The sequence below is a fragment of the Podarcis vaucheri genome, assembly GCF_965113315.1.
Source record: "Podarcis vaucheri genome assembly, chromosome: 10".
In the NCBI taxonomy this organism is placed as follows: Eukaryota; Metazoa; Chordata; class Lepidosauria; order Squamata; family Lacertidae; genus Podarcis; species Podarcis vaucheri.
Genome location: NC_138748.1, coordinates 10,722,920 through 10,740,491, shown reverse-complemented (window position 1 = coordinate 10,740,491; position 17,572 = coordinate 10,722,920). Strand labels below are relative to the sequence as shown.

At 42.1% G+C, this 17,572-nt stretch overlaps 1 protein-coding gene across 1 annotated transcript in view; it reads right to left on the bottom strand.

Moving 5' to 3' along the window:
• Positions 1-2,276: 2,276 nt before the first annotated feature.
• Positions 2,277-17,572, bottom strand: part of LOC309541594 (sucrase-isomaltase, intestinal-like) — a 111,677-nt gene continuing 96,381 nt past the window's right edge. The window contains exons 19-23 of the mRNA XM_082239600.1: positions 16,545-16,675; positions 15,247-15,335; positions 14,943-14,992; positions 8,771-8,929; positions 2,277-2,434 (exon numbers count right to left, since the gene is read on the bottom strand). Of these exons, the coding sequence (XP_082095726.1) occupies positions 2,375-2,434; positions 8,771-8,929; positions 14,943-14,992; positions 15,247-15,335; positions 16,545-16,675 (489 nt within the window). The 3' untranslated portion in view covers positions 2,277-2,374. The remainder of the gene's footprint in view (positions 2,435-8,770; positions 8,930-14,942; positions 14,993-15,246; positions 15,336-16,544; positions 16,676-17,572) is intronic.

Sequence of the window (17,572 nt, the reverse complement as noted above, 5' to 3'; positions counted from 1 at the left end):
TAGATTTAGCTGAAAGGTAATAAATGGAGATCAGCCCGGATTGTTGCAATGCATCCCTAATTATTATGACTGTATAACTATAAGATTATGGTATAATCTGAGAAGGTTACATAGTCTTAGAAAGGAGTGAGGGGGTGTGGCTGTGGCTATCATGAAGGGACACGGAACATCTGAATTTGCCACCAGACTACTGCATGGAAGGTAAGCTATCTGTAAGGTGAAGTCTGGAAAGTGTCTCATGTGCTGCCTGATTTAAGAAATTAATATATTGTGAAGGCTGACTCTGTCTAGTTGAAACATGCAGTGTGTATGGCGTGTGTGGCAGGTATCTCATATTGGTTGTGAATGGTCAACTTCCATTTAAACTGTCACTTTTATTGTCAAATGGGAAGCGGGTGGCACTGTGGGTTAAACCACAGAGCCTAGGACTTGCCAATCAGAAGATAAATAGGTACCACTCCGACGGGAAGGTAAACGACATTTCCATGCACTGCTCTGGTTCGCCGGAAGTGGCTTAGTCATGCTGGCCACATGACCCGGAAGCTGTACGCCGGCTCCCTTGGCCAGTAAAGCAAGATGAGCGCAGCAACCCCAGAGTCAGCCACGACTGGACCTAATGGTCAGGGGTCCATTTACCTTTACCTTTATTGTCAAAAGTGATAGAAAGAGAAGACTGATCCTTGCAAGCAGATGAGCCTGTGTTCTTTACTACAAAAAGCTGTGATTTCAACGTGCATGCACCTTTAGCAGCTGATGTGAGGCACATTCTTTTTATACCTGGGTGGCTGCATACAAAAAATATTGCAAGGATTGGCCCCCAAGAGCATCAATGTGTCAAGTGAGCATGATTTGGTCCAATCCATTTCCCTTGTTCAGTTATCTCTGGAGCTCTCTTTAGGTGCTTTTAGAGTAATGCATTGCATGAAAAAAGCATGAACCATTAGACAAGTTAAGGTTTGGCAAAGAAAGTATGTGCATTTGAACTTATCAGCTGATCAGGGAGCCAAGTAAATAATTCAAGCTGCAGCATAAATTAAACATTTTAAAATATATCGCACTTACGTTCATGTTAAGTAGCTGAATATATTTCCCTCTCTAGACCCCCAGACATACATGAAAGCAGCTTTTTATAAAGTGTTTTGACTGGGTCTGTGGAACAATATTTTTCACTCTCTTCTCAAAAGTTGGCTTGCTTTAGATGACTTAAACACTTAAGCCTGGTTTACACACCGATGCTCAGCTATCATGGACTGGTTGGATGCAGAGGAATCATGCGAGGAGCCAGCTGGGGAACACTCAAGGGAAGAAGGCTCAGTGCTAGGGGATTGGTGGTGGGACAACACTGAGTGGTCAGAAGGAGAAGAGGGAGCAGACTGGGAGGAGGAAGTGCCGAAAGCTGAAGAGGCAACAGGGCTTAGTGAGCAGGAAGAGACTGTGGCAGAGAACAGTCCAGAATCAGAGGCAGAAGCGGAGGCTGGAGATGCCAAGAGGCAAAGATGAGTCAGGCTGGTGAGTAAGCGAGGCTGTCTTCCCCTCTTGCTGCAACCAATTCCACTCCCTGCTGGTCTCCCAGAACCAGAAGAGGTATAAAGAGGGTGGAGCAAAAACAGAGAAGGCATCATAGTCTCAGATTACTTGGGAATGACCCGAGGGAGGAGGATACTTAAGGTCCTCTAAACTGCCTCATTGGGGCAAGATCTACTGGGAAGGGTTGCTGTGCTCATAAGGCCTGAGCCATTTTGTTTATTTCAATAAAGAGTTAACTTCACCAACACCTTGTGAGTTATTTCTTACCTGCTCCTGACACCCACCCTGACATCAGCATTTGACAACTGCAGCATCAAGGGATGAATTGAATTAAAAACTGAACCACCATATATCTAATCTTGCCTGATGATGATGAGGTCAACCTTTTTGGTGAGTGCTTTTGATCCTCTTTGGGGTACAGAAATCCAGTCTAGGATATTAGGTGAAAGTAGATGTGGCTGTCATAGCAAAATGGCCTAGATGCAACATTCATAGTATTGAATTCAACTAACTTCTACTTAGAGTAGACACTGCAAAGGACCTAAATTAGTTGTGGCCATTATAGTTAGTTGAATATATCTCATATAGTGACTTCAAAAAGTCTAGCCTGCTATGGAAGCAGGAGGCCCACTTACTTTTGAATCCAGACATTTATTAAAATTAAAAATGACACGTTGATTTATGCTTCTCAGGAAAACCTACCCTGTAATTCTCTAGAAAGGAGGACACATGGGACACTCACAAAAATATGCAAGGTACTGATGTTTATTAATTCAGAAGAGAATTCATGATGACATGCAAATTACAGATTTAATCACAAAGCAAATTATTTGATTTCTTCAGCATCCTATTGAAGTATGAGGTCCAACTCTTCACCAAGTGGTACAGAAAGGTGCACAACAAGTTTCTAGTGAGAAAGAAAGAAAATTAATGTTAAATGGGTTTAAAGAAAACCACCTCCAGAATTAGGAATTACCAGAACAGGAACAATCCATCCAAAGCTAAACATTTGGGAAGCCCTTAGGGGAAGGTTTAAATACATGCTTAATTACTTTATGAAACAATGAAACATAAAAGTGCTTCATTTTGTTGGAATCATACCGCTGTATTTTGACTGGTATAACATACCTCTCATGTAGAAATAAGCTAAGATACCTAGTCTAGACACCTGAAGTCTAAGGCAGGATAAAGGTCACTACCCAGACACTGTCTTTTTTGCAGATAATGGTTGAGAACTCTCCAGCACTTCCAAAACAACTAAAATGCAACATTACTGATTTCAACATGAAAAATAAATAGGCTACATCTTTTTATGATTCAGTCTAACTAAAGTTCTCTCTGTTATCCATTTGTAAACTATTTGTCTACAGTTTTAAAGGAGATGTGTGCCAAAACACAAGCCTATCCTGTTAAGAACAGCAAATCACACAGAGAGGTTGGTGAATTCAGGCCCCTAGAGTCTCACTATTTACTATAAGAATGAGAGATCTTAATAAGAAAAAGAGGATAGCCCTATTGTAGCCACACTAAACCAATATCCTCTGGACTAGGCATAGGCAAACTCGGCCCTCCAGATGTTTTGGGGCTACAACTCCCATCATCCCTAGCTAACAGGACCAGTGGTCAGGGATGATGGGAATTGTTGTCTCAAAACATCTGGAGGGCCGAGTTTGCCTATGCCTACTCTGGACAAATACTGATTACCTGGGCTTATCTTATTCTGATCAACTACCTTATTCCAGAAACTATTTCCCAAGGATACACAATTTCTCTTTTCTATTGGCAAAACAATATTATGCTTTAGGAATGCAAGAAGCTGTGGTGACTATTTGTCCCTATGGCCCAGTATTGCCCACTCTTGACTGGCCACAGTTCTCCAACATGTCATGCAGAGGTCATTCCCATCACCTGCCACCAGTATTTTCTTGAACAGTCCCCTCCCCATCAAAAAGTATTGGTTTTGATATGTAATCTGATAGGCACCTTTCGTAATTCCAGTATATTTTTAATGCAGGCAGGGGAAAAAATATTCTAAATTAATTATAATGATGAAGTCTGACACGTTTAAAATAGAAAGTGTCGGCCTCCCCCCCCCATTGCTTCCATGCAAAGCCTCTTTCTCTAGTTCTTTGTTCAACCAATTTGTTCAGTATTGTAAGTTACAGAAACAGCATTAAGCAATGGGGCTTCTTATCCTGACTCCATTTCCCAGCTAGAGAGCACAGCAAAAACTATTATTTTTTTTTGCTTGCGTCCTTAGTGATTTATTTCCAGAAAAATATGATGGTGTGTTCAGAAGTGATTTCTGACTTTTACTGGCTTTAAGGGCCATTTGAGGGCAGTGCAATTGTAAAGCATCTATAACGGAAAATATTTGGAGTGAAATAGCCAACTACAAGGTATTTGGAGTGGAAAAATCTCTATTAGGGGAAATTCAATCTTCCTACTCTAGACCTGACATTAATTTCTGAAATGAAAGGCACTAGGCTCAAGCCAAGAGCTATGCTAAGAATTTCATCCCCCCCCCCCCAGTTTTTGATGAATTGTTGGGTGGATGGCAGGGTGGTAATGGGATGAAATCCTCCCCAAATATCACAGGGTGGGGGGGGGAGGCATTTCTCTGAAATTTTCGGGAAGGAGTTGCTCTTTACCTTACTTCATATTATGAGGTGGGCAAGGGCTTCCCATTTCCCCCCCATCCTTTTAAAACTTAGAAATAAGCACCCTACACCACTCTCGGTAGCACAATGCTCACTCCACAACTTCCCACTGGCTGTGCTACCTGGAAAGACTTGGGAAAAACACAATTTCATGCCGCAACCAAGGTGTTTCCAGAAGAAGGCATCCTGAGGTTCTTACCAGAGTTTCTCACTGGCCATACTTTCTGGCAAGATCCAGTAAAGGTAAGCAGCAGCTCCTTTCAGAAATTTTGTAGAAATTTATCACCCTGCCCCCACCACTGCCAAGAAAGCAGCAGAAAACCAGGTCCCTTTTCTGAAGGAAGAGGATGTTTTTGAGAACTCGGAGGTGAGGAAATGGATTTGGGACCAATTTTGATCAAGCCTGCCTAGAAACTGCCCCAGATGTGAGGGACTTTATGGAGCTTCTTCACTGGAAGCAAAATTCTGGCTGAATTTATTTTATCGCATATTGTTTTAGGAATTATAACTGAGCCCCTTACCTAGCCCTGGATGATGATGATGATGATGATTATGTTTCACTGTGGCCCTAACAGTGTTGTGACACAATGCCCTAATGATCTGCTGACAGCTGCCATTTTGTAGCTGCTTGGAAAACATGTAATTGTGAGCTTATGTAAATAGCAGTCACGAAACAAGACAGGCAGTCTTCCCACATATGTACACAGAAAAGTTTCCCATTCTTACTGCGGTGGCTGTTTTTGAAATGCTAACTGCACATTCTGCCAAATGGAACAGAAAAAACTATTCACATGCCCATGCTGGATAAATATTAACACTATGGGGAGCAGCCAAACTGTTCAGCTTGGTTAATAGGCCCCCTCCATTTCCTACTTCATTCCTCATGTCCATAGGTCATGGCTGCAAGCATATAGTGATGATTCAAAAAAAAATATTTGTGGCTTTCCCTTTAGCAGCAAACCACCTTCAACATGAGCCCTTTCAACATGATCTAGATTTGCACACACCAGCAGACACCCATCTGCTAGTAGTCAACAGCAAATGGGATGGAATGGCTCACCTGACCTTCGTCTGACTGAGGACTCAGCTACATCAGCAAAGAAAAAGCGTTTCATATGCGTTGTTTATGCATTCTAAAACTGTGGAGTTCCGCTTTTGCCAACCCGATTTCTCGTACAAAGTTTGCAACATGTTTAACTGAAACGCTGGTTTGCTAGATCCAGCCTAAGTAACTACAGCAGAGGTTGGCAACCTAAGGCCCATCGGCCGGTTCCAGCCCATGAGCTTCCTGGAACCGGCTCACGGTCGTTCTGTGGATTGGCGTGGGGACTATGCATTTTCCCCCTGTGGCGCCATTTTTTTCCTCGCCATGGGGACCTACTTCTGGGTTGGAACAGTGCCAGAAATAGCATACGCACACAGGCACTCCTCACCCAGAGGTGCGCCTGTACGCGTCCGTAGAAGATATTTCCAGCGCACTTCCGGGACGGAGGAGCACCCATGTGCATGCACACACGCTATTTCCGGTGCTCTTCCGACCCAGAGGTCTGCCGGGGAGTGGACCAGACCGGCCTCAAAATAACAATAATAATAATAATTTATTATTTATACCCCGCCCATCTGGCTGGGTTTCCCCAGCCACTCTGGGCGGCTTCCAACAAAACACTAAAATACAATAACCTATTAAACATTAAAAGCTTCCCTAAACAGGGCTGCTTTCAGATGTCTTCTAAAAGTTTGGTAGTTCTTTTTCTCTTTGACATCTGGTGGGAGGGTGTTCCACAGGGCGGGTGCCACTACCGAGAAGGCCCTCTGCCTGGTTCCCTGTAACTTGGCTTCTCGCAGCGAGGGAGCTGCCAGAAGGCCCTTGGGGCTGGACCTCGGTGTCCAGGCAGAACGATGGAGGTGGAAACAAAAGACATTGCCAACCCCTGAACTACAGCATATTGGGACATAGATGGGGAAGAGGAAGGAGACGCCACTGATGGTGTGACAGAAATGTGCCAGAACCAATCCGGCACTCCTGCCTGTGTGTTTGCACCACACTCACTTCAGGCCACCCTCTGCCCTTTCTGGTATGTTGCAGGGAACCACCACACAGTGTACTACTGCCAATGGTTAATGCCACACAGTTGAACGGACTGGAATCATGTAATGACAATGTAATGTACTTAATTGATTACATAAAGTGCACTACGGGCAGCGAGATAAATAACATAGTTTTTGTCTGAAGATTAACTGCAGCAAAACAGAAAGAGTGATATATATATACTACCAAGCAAAACTATCAAATCTACTCCAAGACCCTACCTACCAACCTATAAAAACAGATCCCACCACCTATCTGGAAAAAACCACCAAATCCAAAATAAAAGCCTCTCCTATCAGTGAAGAAATCCAGCTAAGAATCATCCCCAGAGAAAAATCATCCAGATGCCCCAAACTCTACGGTCTCCCCAAGATACACAAAGAAGGAACACCACTCAGACCAATAGTCAGCTCCATAGGCTCACCTCTACAAAATCTCGCTAAATTTCTCGCTAAGCAACTTCAGCCCTATGCAGAATCCATCGCTTCACACGTTACTAACTCCTTCCAGTTCATAGAAACAATAAAGAAGCAATACCTACATCCCGATGACCTACTTGTGAGCTTCGATGTTGTATCTCTCTTCACTCAAGTGCCCATTAATGAAGCCTTGACAGCCATTCAAAACAAATACAACCCCCCCAAATACATCCTGGACCTGACCAACCACTGCCTAACCAACACGTACTTCATCCACAATGGACAAAGATACAAACAGATAGAAGGAGCACCTATGGGATCACCCCTCTCACCGGTCATCGCAAATTTGTACATGGAACACTTTGAAACCAATGCTTTAGACAAGTCAGAACACAAACCCAAACTTTGGCTCAGATATGTTGACGACACCTTTGTAATTTGGCCACACGGGAAAGAAAAACTAGATAGCTTCCTCACACATCTCAACAGCCTACACCCCAAAATACAATTCACTATGGAAATAGAAGACAACAACCAACTCCCCTTTCTTGACGTCCTAATCTACAAAAAACCTGATGGCTCCCTAGGACACACTATCTACCGGAAAAAAACACACACCAACCGCTACTTACATGCACAATCACACCACCACCCTGCACAAATAAACTCCGTAGCCAAGACTCTCATCTCCAGAACCAAACGCCTGGCTGACAAAGACCACTTGACAACTGAGTTACAGAATCTCTCAAATGTGTTAATCGCCAATGGATACCAGAAAAACAGGGTTACGAAGCTAATCCAAAAAGAAACACCCCCCAAAAACCAAGACACAGAAGAAAACAATGGCATGGCCCTCCTTCCTTATATCAAGGGCACTACAGACAAAATCAGCAAAATCCTCCATAAACACAATATCAAAACAGCCTTCTGCACCAACCAAAAAATAGCCAATATCCTCAGAAACCCAAAAGACAAAATCCAGCTGGAAAACCAAGGGGTCTATGAAATACCCTGCAAAGTCTGCCCAGCCACGTACATTGGACAAACAAACAGACGAATAAATGCACGTATCGCAGAACACAAGAATGCCGTCAAAAAAGAAGAAAAAACTTCCTCTCTTTTCCAACACATGAAAGAAACAGGACACGAAATTAATTTTGCAGATTCCAAATTGCTCTTTAACATGGAACATCACCACAAGAGAATAATCATGGAAGCCATCGAGATAGAGAAACACCCTCACAACATGAACAAGCGTGACGACACGTCCCGCCTGCCAGACATCTGGAAATTAGCCCTCCCCACAAAAACCGACACCAGAACCAGAGGCACACAGAACGCCGTCACCAATCAACCACACCAGACCCAAACCCAGACCCTCTCCACAGACATATTACAGACTCCATCCAGTAGCCAAACTATAGTGGCACCTCCGGATGCTGCACCCCCCTGCAATCCCTACACAGATCTGGCTGGCACAAAGCACAAAACCACAGCTCGCCCCTATACACGAAGCCAAGCCAGAGCACAACTAAATGCAGCACAGCCATCTTCTCAGAAAAACTCTTCACAAGCTCAAGAGGTCAAGACACGAAAGCTTTAGCAACTAATCTACACTTAATGACCCACCCAGTGATATTCAGAATATCACTCATGAAATCACTCAAGATATCCCTCAAGTAATTAAGGAACAAAAGAAGAAAAGGCACACTAATCTAGGAACTTCCTCTCTGCCCAGAACGTTGGAGGCTATACACCACACCCCTCAACAGTATTTATAGGAACTCAAACACCAGATTCTGCTCTGTTCCAGTAACAAGAAGCCGAAAGCACCAGCCTGAAGATGACGAGTGAGACCTCGTCGAAACGTCGCACAGACACCCCGACTCTTACACGGGAAGACACCCGAAGACACCAAAACCTGCATATTCCTGTACCCGTGAAAATCTACGAAAGCAAATATATATATATATATATATATATATATATATATATATATATATATATATATATATTACAAGAATAACAATAAACAACAATAAATATTTTAAGTATTTCACAAGCAGAATGCCTACCCCATTTTCCTGGTAATGTATGTCACTTGTGCGGATGCCTTTTCCATTCATAACGACAGCATTAGGTCTTGAGGTCACACCAAGGATCTGAACTGTATCATATATCAGAGAATCGACCCCACGGTAGTTGTTGTTGACAATACTTGTCTTCAAGTGCCCCTAGAATAATTCAGGAGGAAAATACTTTAGGCATTCATTTGACACACAATGCAATGGCAAACGATCCAGGCATCACTATTTTTTTATTTTTAAAACTCCTACACAGAACTGTCTTGTGCTGCTGTCAGAATTCCAGTTTGGTGTCAGAAGTACAGATGAACAAACATTCAGCTAAATTGGAACACAAAGGACCAGCTGCATTTACACAAGAGAGACTTAGCGCATTTACACAAGAGAGACTTTGTCTTTCACAAACCACTAGCTACCACAGCTGCAATTTAATGGATTAGTTATTCACCTCTCTACAGGTTCTCCTAAGCTAGTTACCGTAGTTTCCATATGCCCTCTTTTTAAAGATACCGAAGAAGCTGATAAGGTCTGGGAAAGCTCTGATAAACAAGGCAAGAGACATGGTGTGTTTTTTCAGAATTGTTCAAAGAATAAATAAAATAAAAAACCCCTAAGAGGCCATTCAGGCACCCTTTTAACAGCACATGATTCCAGCCCCCGTCTCCTGTGCATTGTAGGCAGAGTGATAGTCATGCAGTGGTACCTTGGTTTTAGAACAGCTTAGTTTATGAACAACTTGGAAATAGAACGCTGCAAACCCAGAAGTAGGTGTTTGCCTTGGAAGCAGAACATGCTGAGTGTGTTCTGTTTGTAAATTGTGTCCCCCACTGCTAATCAAAGGCTTCCTGTTGAGTCTGTTGGCTGTTGAGTCCCGAGCACCCATGCAACACAGAGGTGATATTTGGAGCTTTTGCTATTTTCTTGTGTTTTTGTTTGCGTGGCTTTTCGTGTTTTTGACAGTGACTTGTTCTTCGTTTTATGGGACTGACTTGTGACTGTGGCTTCTGACTTCGTTTCTGTGACTTGTTTTTTTGTGTGGAACCCAGTTCAGCTACTGATTGATTGATTGTGTGACTGCAGAAGTGGATAAAAGCCCCCCATCCAAACAATGACTATCACCAGTGCACATAAGAAAAAAAATAATTTTAATTTTATCAGCTACAATACTGTCTTATTTATTTTATAGTACAGTACACTGATTATTGCTTTCATTTTATGGATCAATGGTCTCATTAGATAGTAAAAATCATGTTAAATGGCTGTTTTAGGGGCTGTTTTTCAAAGTCTGGAACAGATTAATCCATTTTGCATTATTTTCTATGGTAAAGCATGCCTTGGTTTTAGAGCGCTTTGGTTTTGGAACAGACTTCCGGAACGGGTTAAGTTTGGGAACCAAGGTACATTGAAAACCACATAAAAACTCAATCAGCACAGCCCTGTGTTGGCACAGGATACAACGTCTGAGTGTTGTGCTTTATTACACCTGCTCTCAGAGAGATAACCTTTAGCACTAAAAGCTGAAGAAATACACCCAAGGGGACAGCTGCCAATGACTGAGCAACTTCCAAATACATTTCAAGCAATAAAAGACCCACAAAAACCAGCTACTGAGAAGGTATTAATTACTTCGCTAGACAGATGTCAGTTTCCAACAGTGGTTCACTAGAATCCTCTGTCTGCAGCATTCCTCTCTACACCTGTTATTGTTGTTTAGTCGTTTAGTCGTGTCCGACTCTTCATGACCCCATGGACCAGAGCACGCCAGGCACTCCTGTCTTCCACTGCCTCCCGCAGTTTGGTCAGACTCATGTTTGTAGCTTCGAGAACACCGTCCAACCATCTCGTCCTCTGTCATCCCCTTCTCCTTGTTCCCCTCCATCTTTCCCAACATCAGGGTCTTTTCCAGGGAGTCTTCTCTTCTCATGAGGTGGCCAAAGTATTGGAGTCTCAGCTTCAGGATCTGTCCTTCCAGTGAGCACTCAAGGCTGATTTCCTTCAGAATGGATAGGTTTGATCTTTTTGCAGTCCATGGGACTCTCAAGAGTCTCCTCCAGCACCATAATTCAAAAGCATCAATTCTTCGGCGATCAGCCTTCTTTATGGTCCAGCTCTCACTTCCATACATCACTACTGGGAAAACCATGGTTTTAACTATACGGACCTTTGTTGGCAAGGTGATGTCTCTGTTTTTTAAGATACTGTCTAGGTTTGCCAACGCCTTTCTCCCAAGGAGCAGGCGTCTTTTAAATTTGTGCCCGCTGTCACCATCTGCAGTGATCATGGAGCCCAGGAAAGTAAAATCTCTCACTGCCTCCATTTCTTCCCCTTCTATTTGCCAGGAGGTGATGGGAACAATCTTCGTTTTTTTGATGTTGAGCTTCAAACCATATTTTGTGCTCTCCTCTTTCACCCTCATTAAAAGGTTCTTTAATTCCTCCTCACTTTCTGCCATCAACACCTGCTATTACGTGATTTTTTATTTTTAAAATGATTTTATGTGCCCACTATGTGCTTCAGTCGGAATTGGCACTAGTAGAAAGTAAAGGGATCCCTGACCATTAGGTCCAGTCGTGGCTGACTCTGGGGTTGCGGCGTTCATCTCGCTTTATTGGCCGAGGAAGCCAGTGTACAGCTTCCCGGTCATGTGGCCAGCATGACTAAGCCGCTTCTGGTAAACCACAGCAGTGCACAGAAATGCCGTTTACCTTCCCGTTGGAGAGGTGCCTATTTTATCTGCTTGCACTCTGATGTGCTTCCGAACTGCTAGGGTGGCAGGAGCTGGGACTGAGCAACGGGAACTCACCCCATCGCGGGGATTCAAACCGCCAACCTTCTGATCGGCAAGCCCTAGGCTCTCTGGTTTAACCCACAGCGCCACCTGCGTTCCATGGCACTAGTATAGGTGCCCCATAATACCCATTCCACATTTCTAGGAACTTGATTATTTGGTGTGTCAGCACCTGCACCTGGGAACTCCCTGCCTATTGAGATCAAGCAGGCTATTCACTGTACTATTTTCGGCACCTTGTTTAGACAAGCCTAACCAGATGCTTAGAAAGCTGAGTTAACTTTAATGTGTTTGGATATTTTAACTTTAACATACAAGTTTTAAAGTATGCTTGTGATATCCCCCCCCCCAGTTTTATTGTTTTATCTTTTTGTAAACCGCTTTGAGGTTTTCTACAATTTAACTTTAATTAATTTAACTTTAATGTGTTTGGGTATTTTAACTTTTCTACAATTTAAGCGGCATATAAAGTTTATGCAATAATAAATAAATACGTTTTCAAGTTATGGATAGGTGCCTTGTTTCTTTCTCTTTTGAAAAAGAAAACGGGAAATGAATAGATGTTAAGTGTTTCTTACTTTAAACAGTCTTAAACAGGGCCAGCTATTCAATCAGAATAAAATTAAGACATATGTAAGAACAGTTTTAGTGAAAAATAGACTAAATAGACTGTAAGAAAATTACAGCATATGAAGATTTACAGTATTTATTTATTTATTTATTTATTTATTTATTTATTTATTTATTTTACATATAAATAGCCTGGGACCTGAGTATCTTTGGCCACATATTTCTCCCTCCCCAACCTCATGAATTTGGGCTGAAGCTTTTCCCCTCACCCTTGACTTTGTAATGCAGTTTTGAGTATGATCACTGCTCTTGGAAATTTTCATTTCTCTTGGTTTATCATATTGGGGTTTTATTAAGCTCACTTCACTATTCTTAATAAAATGTTTTCTCTGTATACCTGCTATATTTTGCTTTTGGGGGTGTTTTTGTGGGTCTTTGGACTGTAACAAAGAATGTGTGTGTACTTCACTCTTCAGCAGGAAAGGCTCCCAGAGCACCTTTCAAGAGAGCTGATGGCACGGCCCCTGCTTCCCACCTCTCTCACTACTGCAGGTTTATGAATGTTGTTTTAAGAAAGTTCAATACTGTGTGTCTCTGTGTTTGCCTGTCTGCTCATTCACACACACATTTCTCTAAGGCCTCTCTTATATATCACTGCATTGCATGCCTCTTCTGTATTATAATGCCGATTTAACTACCTCACATTTGCAATGTTAACTTGGCGGTTAGGGTTGGCTTAAATGCAGGTTGTAATTTCAGGTACTACAGAGAAGAATCCAATTTAAGCAATGAGAAATAGAAGTGCCACAGAGCCAGCAATCAAATGCAAAGCGATTTCCTGCAGAACATAAAAGTGGCTATCGCCGCTCAATTGCCTTCGGCACATTTTGCCCTCCACGCCAAAGACAGAAGCCTAGTCTAATCTTTTCCTTCCTTTGCCATTCAGCCTATGCCAGTTTTGTGCAAGACAACAAGATAAAAGCACTCTGAAGAAAAGAGCAAAGGAAGAGCCTTAATGCTGGAAAAGCATCTGCTGTATTAAGACGAAATATCCGATGCCAGTCTCTGCAGAGATAATCATGCAGAAAAAATAGTCATCACTCTTCTCCAATTCACTGTCAGTGCTGTAAGCAGGAGGTCTGGGAACAACACCACAGGAATATTAATGTCATTTTGTTCTTCTAAATGGCTCCTATTAATTGCATACTTCTGGGACTGAATGCCAATTGCATCTTTCTGGGACTGCAGACCTGAGTAATATCATCATCAATAGGCAGCTCTGTAGAGGAGGACTGGAGGGAAAGGAACCTTTCTCGGCTGCAGCAATCAGAGAGTAGCGGTAATTCAGTCCTCCCTAACGTTCTGATTTTTTCTTCATAGAGAGATATGCATGCTGACTTACAGCAACACCAATGCTTGATATTTTGTGTGTTTCCCACAAGCAGCGAAAACTCTACCTTGATTTGGTTTCCTTTCGGGTGAGAGAACATAGAGGATTTGTGACATGTGTGTAAGAACTGCTTGGTTTACAAATATATAGGTAAAACCTAAGTGGGGTAGAACTCTTATCTGGCAGCAGATCAGCTACCCCACATTACTTACCCCCAATCTGTACTCATGGCTTTTCCTTTCAGAGTGATCTCTCAACCAATACCTCCCACTGAGCAAACCAACCATTTTGGGCTATCAACAAGCGATCTCCCTAACAAAGAGATGGTCAGCCAATAGCCTGTTACATGATGTTTGCCAATATTACTAACAGCACGAAGCTGACTTGGAAGGGACATTAAGGGAGGATAAAGATGCCTGCAGTGTTCAAACATTTGCCAGGATATTAGAAAGAAGAGAAGGAGCAGCTCCTATAGGTTATGGCATCTCCATCCTTGAAGATTTTCAAAGAGATATCAGGAATCAGGAAGAGGATTCATTGGATCCCCTCCAAATGTGTGTCCCTTGTTTTTGCCTCATCAAAAAAACTAAGATCATGGCCACTGGTCCCATCACTTCCTGGCAAATAGAAGGGGAAGAAAGGGAGGCAGTGAGAGATTTTACTTTCTTGGGCTCCATGATCACTGCAGATGGTGACAGCAGTCATGAAATTAAAAGACGCCTGCTTCTTGGGAGAACAGCAGTGACAAACGTAGACAGCATATTAAAAAGCAGAGACATCACCTTGCCAACAAAGGTCCGTATAGTTAAAGCTATGGTTTTCCCAGTAGTGATGTATGGAAGTGAGAGCTGGACCATAAAGAAGGCTGATAGCCAAAAAATGGATGCTTTTGAATTATGGTGCTGGAGGAGACTCTTGAGAGTCCCATGGACTGCAAGAAGATCAAACCTCTCCATTCTGAAGGAAATCAGCCCTGAGTGCTCATTGGAAGGACAGATCCTGAAGCTGAGGCTCCAAGACTTTGGCCACCTCATGAGAAGAAAAGACTCCCTGGAAAAGACCCTGATGTTGGGAAAGATGGAGGACACAAGGAGAAGGGGACAACAGAGGACGAGATGGTTGGACAGTGTTCTCAAAGCTACAAACATGAGTTTGACCAAACTGCGGGAGGCAGTGGAAGACAGGAGTGCCTGGCGTGCTCTGGTCCATGGGGTCATGAAGAGTCGGACATGACTAAACAACAACAACAAAAACTGATACATGTCTTCCCTAAATAGAGGCTACCACTTCCCAAGCCTAATTTTTACTCATTTCTACTCCTCACTTTGCTTTTGCTTCCTGAACCTCTCTTCTCCATCCCCACCCACATCTGCTACATACACACCTTATTTGTCCAAGTGCTTTTTTCTACTTACTTCTCTGTATGTATATCTGGCATAGAAATAATTTCCATTCTCGACCGTGTCTGCCAAAACACAAATCACAAGACTGATGTTAGTATTAGGTCATCTAACAAGGAAAAGGAACAGCTTCCTTTTAGACTAAAACATAACAAAGGACACACGTTGAGACAAGATGTGCTTGCCTATTCAATAATAACCTTCCCCCCTCCCCTCCTCACAAGTTAAAGGGACAGTTAGTAGGTCAGTCCCTTCCCTGCCCCCTTTACACTTTATACAATGTGTTTTAGATACAATACCAGCATTTCTGAACACTCACCGGCAGAGTCGCCATCATCCCAGAAGAGAGAACCAGTGGCTTGGCCTTGTTCATCCAGGGCAACAATGAGTCCAAATGGATTCAGTCGGCTGTTGGGTTATTAATTTAAAACTAATTATGAAATGTGGGTGATACAGTCCTATCCGGCTTCAGATTTCATCAGAAATCTCTAAGCAGTTTGCCAATCCAAACTAAAAGGAATCAATAAAAGAACTAAAATACAAATTCCACATTCAAAACCAAATCATGCACAAATCATGCATTAAACATCAATATAAATCAGGGTACATCAAAATGCAACACAATGACAATTAACCATAGACATTTCATTATCATAGTGTTATTTTTATTTATAAAATTTATATACCACCCTTCATCCAGAGATCAGAGGGCGGCTTACAGTATAAAAACACACTACACACAACAACAACAAAACAATTATGAAACACAAGAAAGGACGACCCAGTAATATGGTCCTGTGAACAATGGAGAAGAAAGTGCCCTATGAGCATCTGACATAAATAGCGATGGGAGACCAAAGCATATGCGGAGCATGAGACTTAATTCAAAGGCTACAATTCAAATCCAAAATTTCCAGCCTCCCTGGTCATATCATTATAGCAAAAATGTGACCTGGAGGTGTACCTGAATAACTGAGAAGGCTATTAAATTCATTGGTATCTACAGCTATGATTTAGCATTTATTTACCCATACACTAATAGAAATTTTCTTACCCATACACTAACAGAAAATTTGCAAAGTTGGTTGTGGTGCAAGATTAAAGTACTCATCAGGAACATACAAGTTTGCTATAGGTGCACCTTTTTTTGCACATTTAGTGCAACCCCCCACCCCCACCCCCTGAAAAACAAAAGCATTGAGGCAAAACCTGTTCCCACAATCCACAAAAACCCAAGAAGGGACAGCTGGACATGTTAGTTGCAGAAAGGCTGACTCTCCAATGCTAAAAACAACCCTGAAATAAGCACTAAGGATAGAGATTGGGTAGACCTAGATTGAGGCATGGGCTACTCGGAAACCCACCTCCCAAATGCCATGCGTGGTCACAGCCCCATATTTCATTTCTGCCATGTCAAGGAGCAAAAAGCAATCTAACTTCATTTGAAAAAAACAAACAGGAAGGTTTTAAGTGTGCAAAGTGAGATTACGCTTATTACCGTAGTAATTTATAAGAAATTGACACTTGGTGCACAACACAGACAAATTGCAGCATGGTACCAAGTTCAGGCCAGTTTTCTAATTTGATCATTTTTAAAAAGGTAATTATGTTCGTTACCTCTTAGCAGTTCTTACGGCTGGTGCTTGCGTTGGCAAAATATATCCTCCTCGGATAAAGAGTGGAATCTTTTCCAGTGGGGCATCAATGTTGACACGCTTACGGTGCATTGACTCTGGCACTTTATCTCCCTACCAAAAAATTGGACACAGCTGAAATTTTTTTTCAAAAGTAACCGTAGCAGCATCTCTGGCTATATAAATAGCTGGTGATCTGTTTTGATTATTTTTGTGGCTTTTACTGTATTGCAACTGTTGTAAACTGCGGTATATAGTTTTAAAAAATAAATACACAAGCCATTTCCCCAGTTGGCATGTAAACTGGATTTTAATCTGAACTCAAAATTGCCTATTGTTTATAGTACAATGTTTACTGAAACAAAAATGCAAATTACTTCCTGGGACCTATAGCTTCTCATATATGCAAATAAACATATTTGTAACTAGTCTGAAACGTAAGATTTTATTTTCTTTGTTTTACTACATTTATCTCCTTCCTTTCCTCCAAGGAATCTAAGGCAGCATCCTGCTTATCCTTGATCAGATCAATGGTTCACCTGGTCCAGGATTGTATCTTCAACAATGGCCAAGCAGATTTTCTTGAGGAACTCATAAACAAAGCAAGATGGAGATGTCCATCTCTTGCTTCTTATCCTCAACATCTGGTAAACATTCCTAGGCACTTATAGGATACATTTAGCTAGTAGGTTTGGGTAGATCTTTCCTCTGTAAATTAAATGTATTCTTAAAGCCATCTAGATAGCTTTTGTCTCAACTAGCTTGTGATGATGAATTTAAGCATGTGTTTGTTTTGTCTAAAGTAGTATTTTCTATTTTCAGTCCTGAGCCTATTGCCAAGGCTGTGTGGGGTATATTACACACAAGAGTATAGAAAGACACACCTTTATATATAAAATGCAAAATGGGGAAATCAATGCATAAAGTGGAAGAAAACATTGCTCAGCTGAGTCGCAATTCCATAGGCACCTTGAAATTTCAACATTTTTAGATTTAGTTCAGCACAGAACA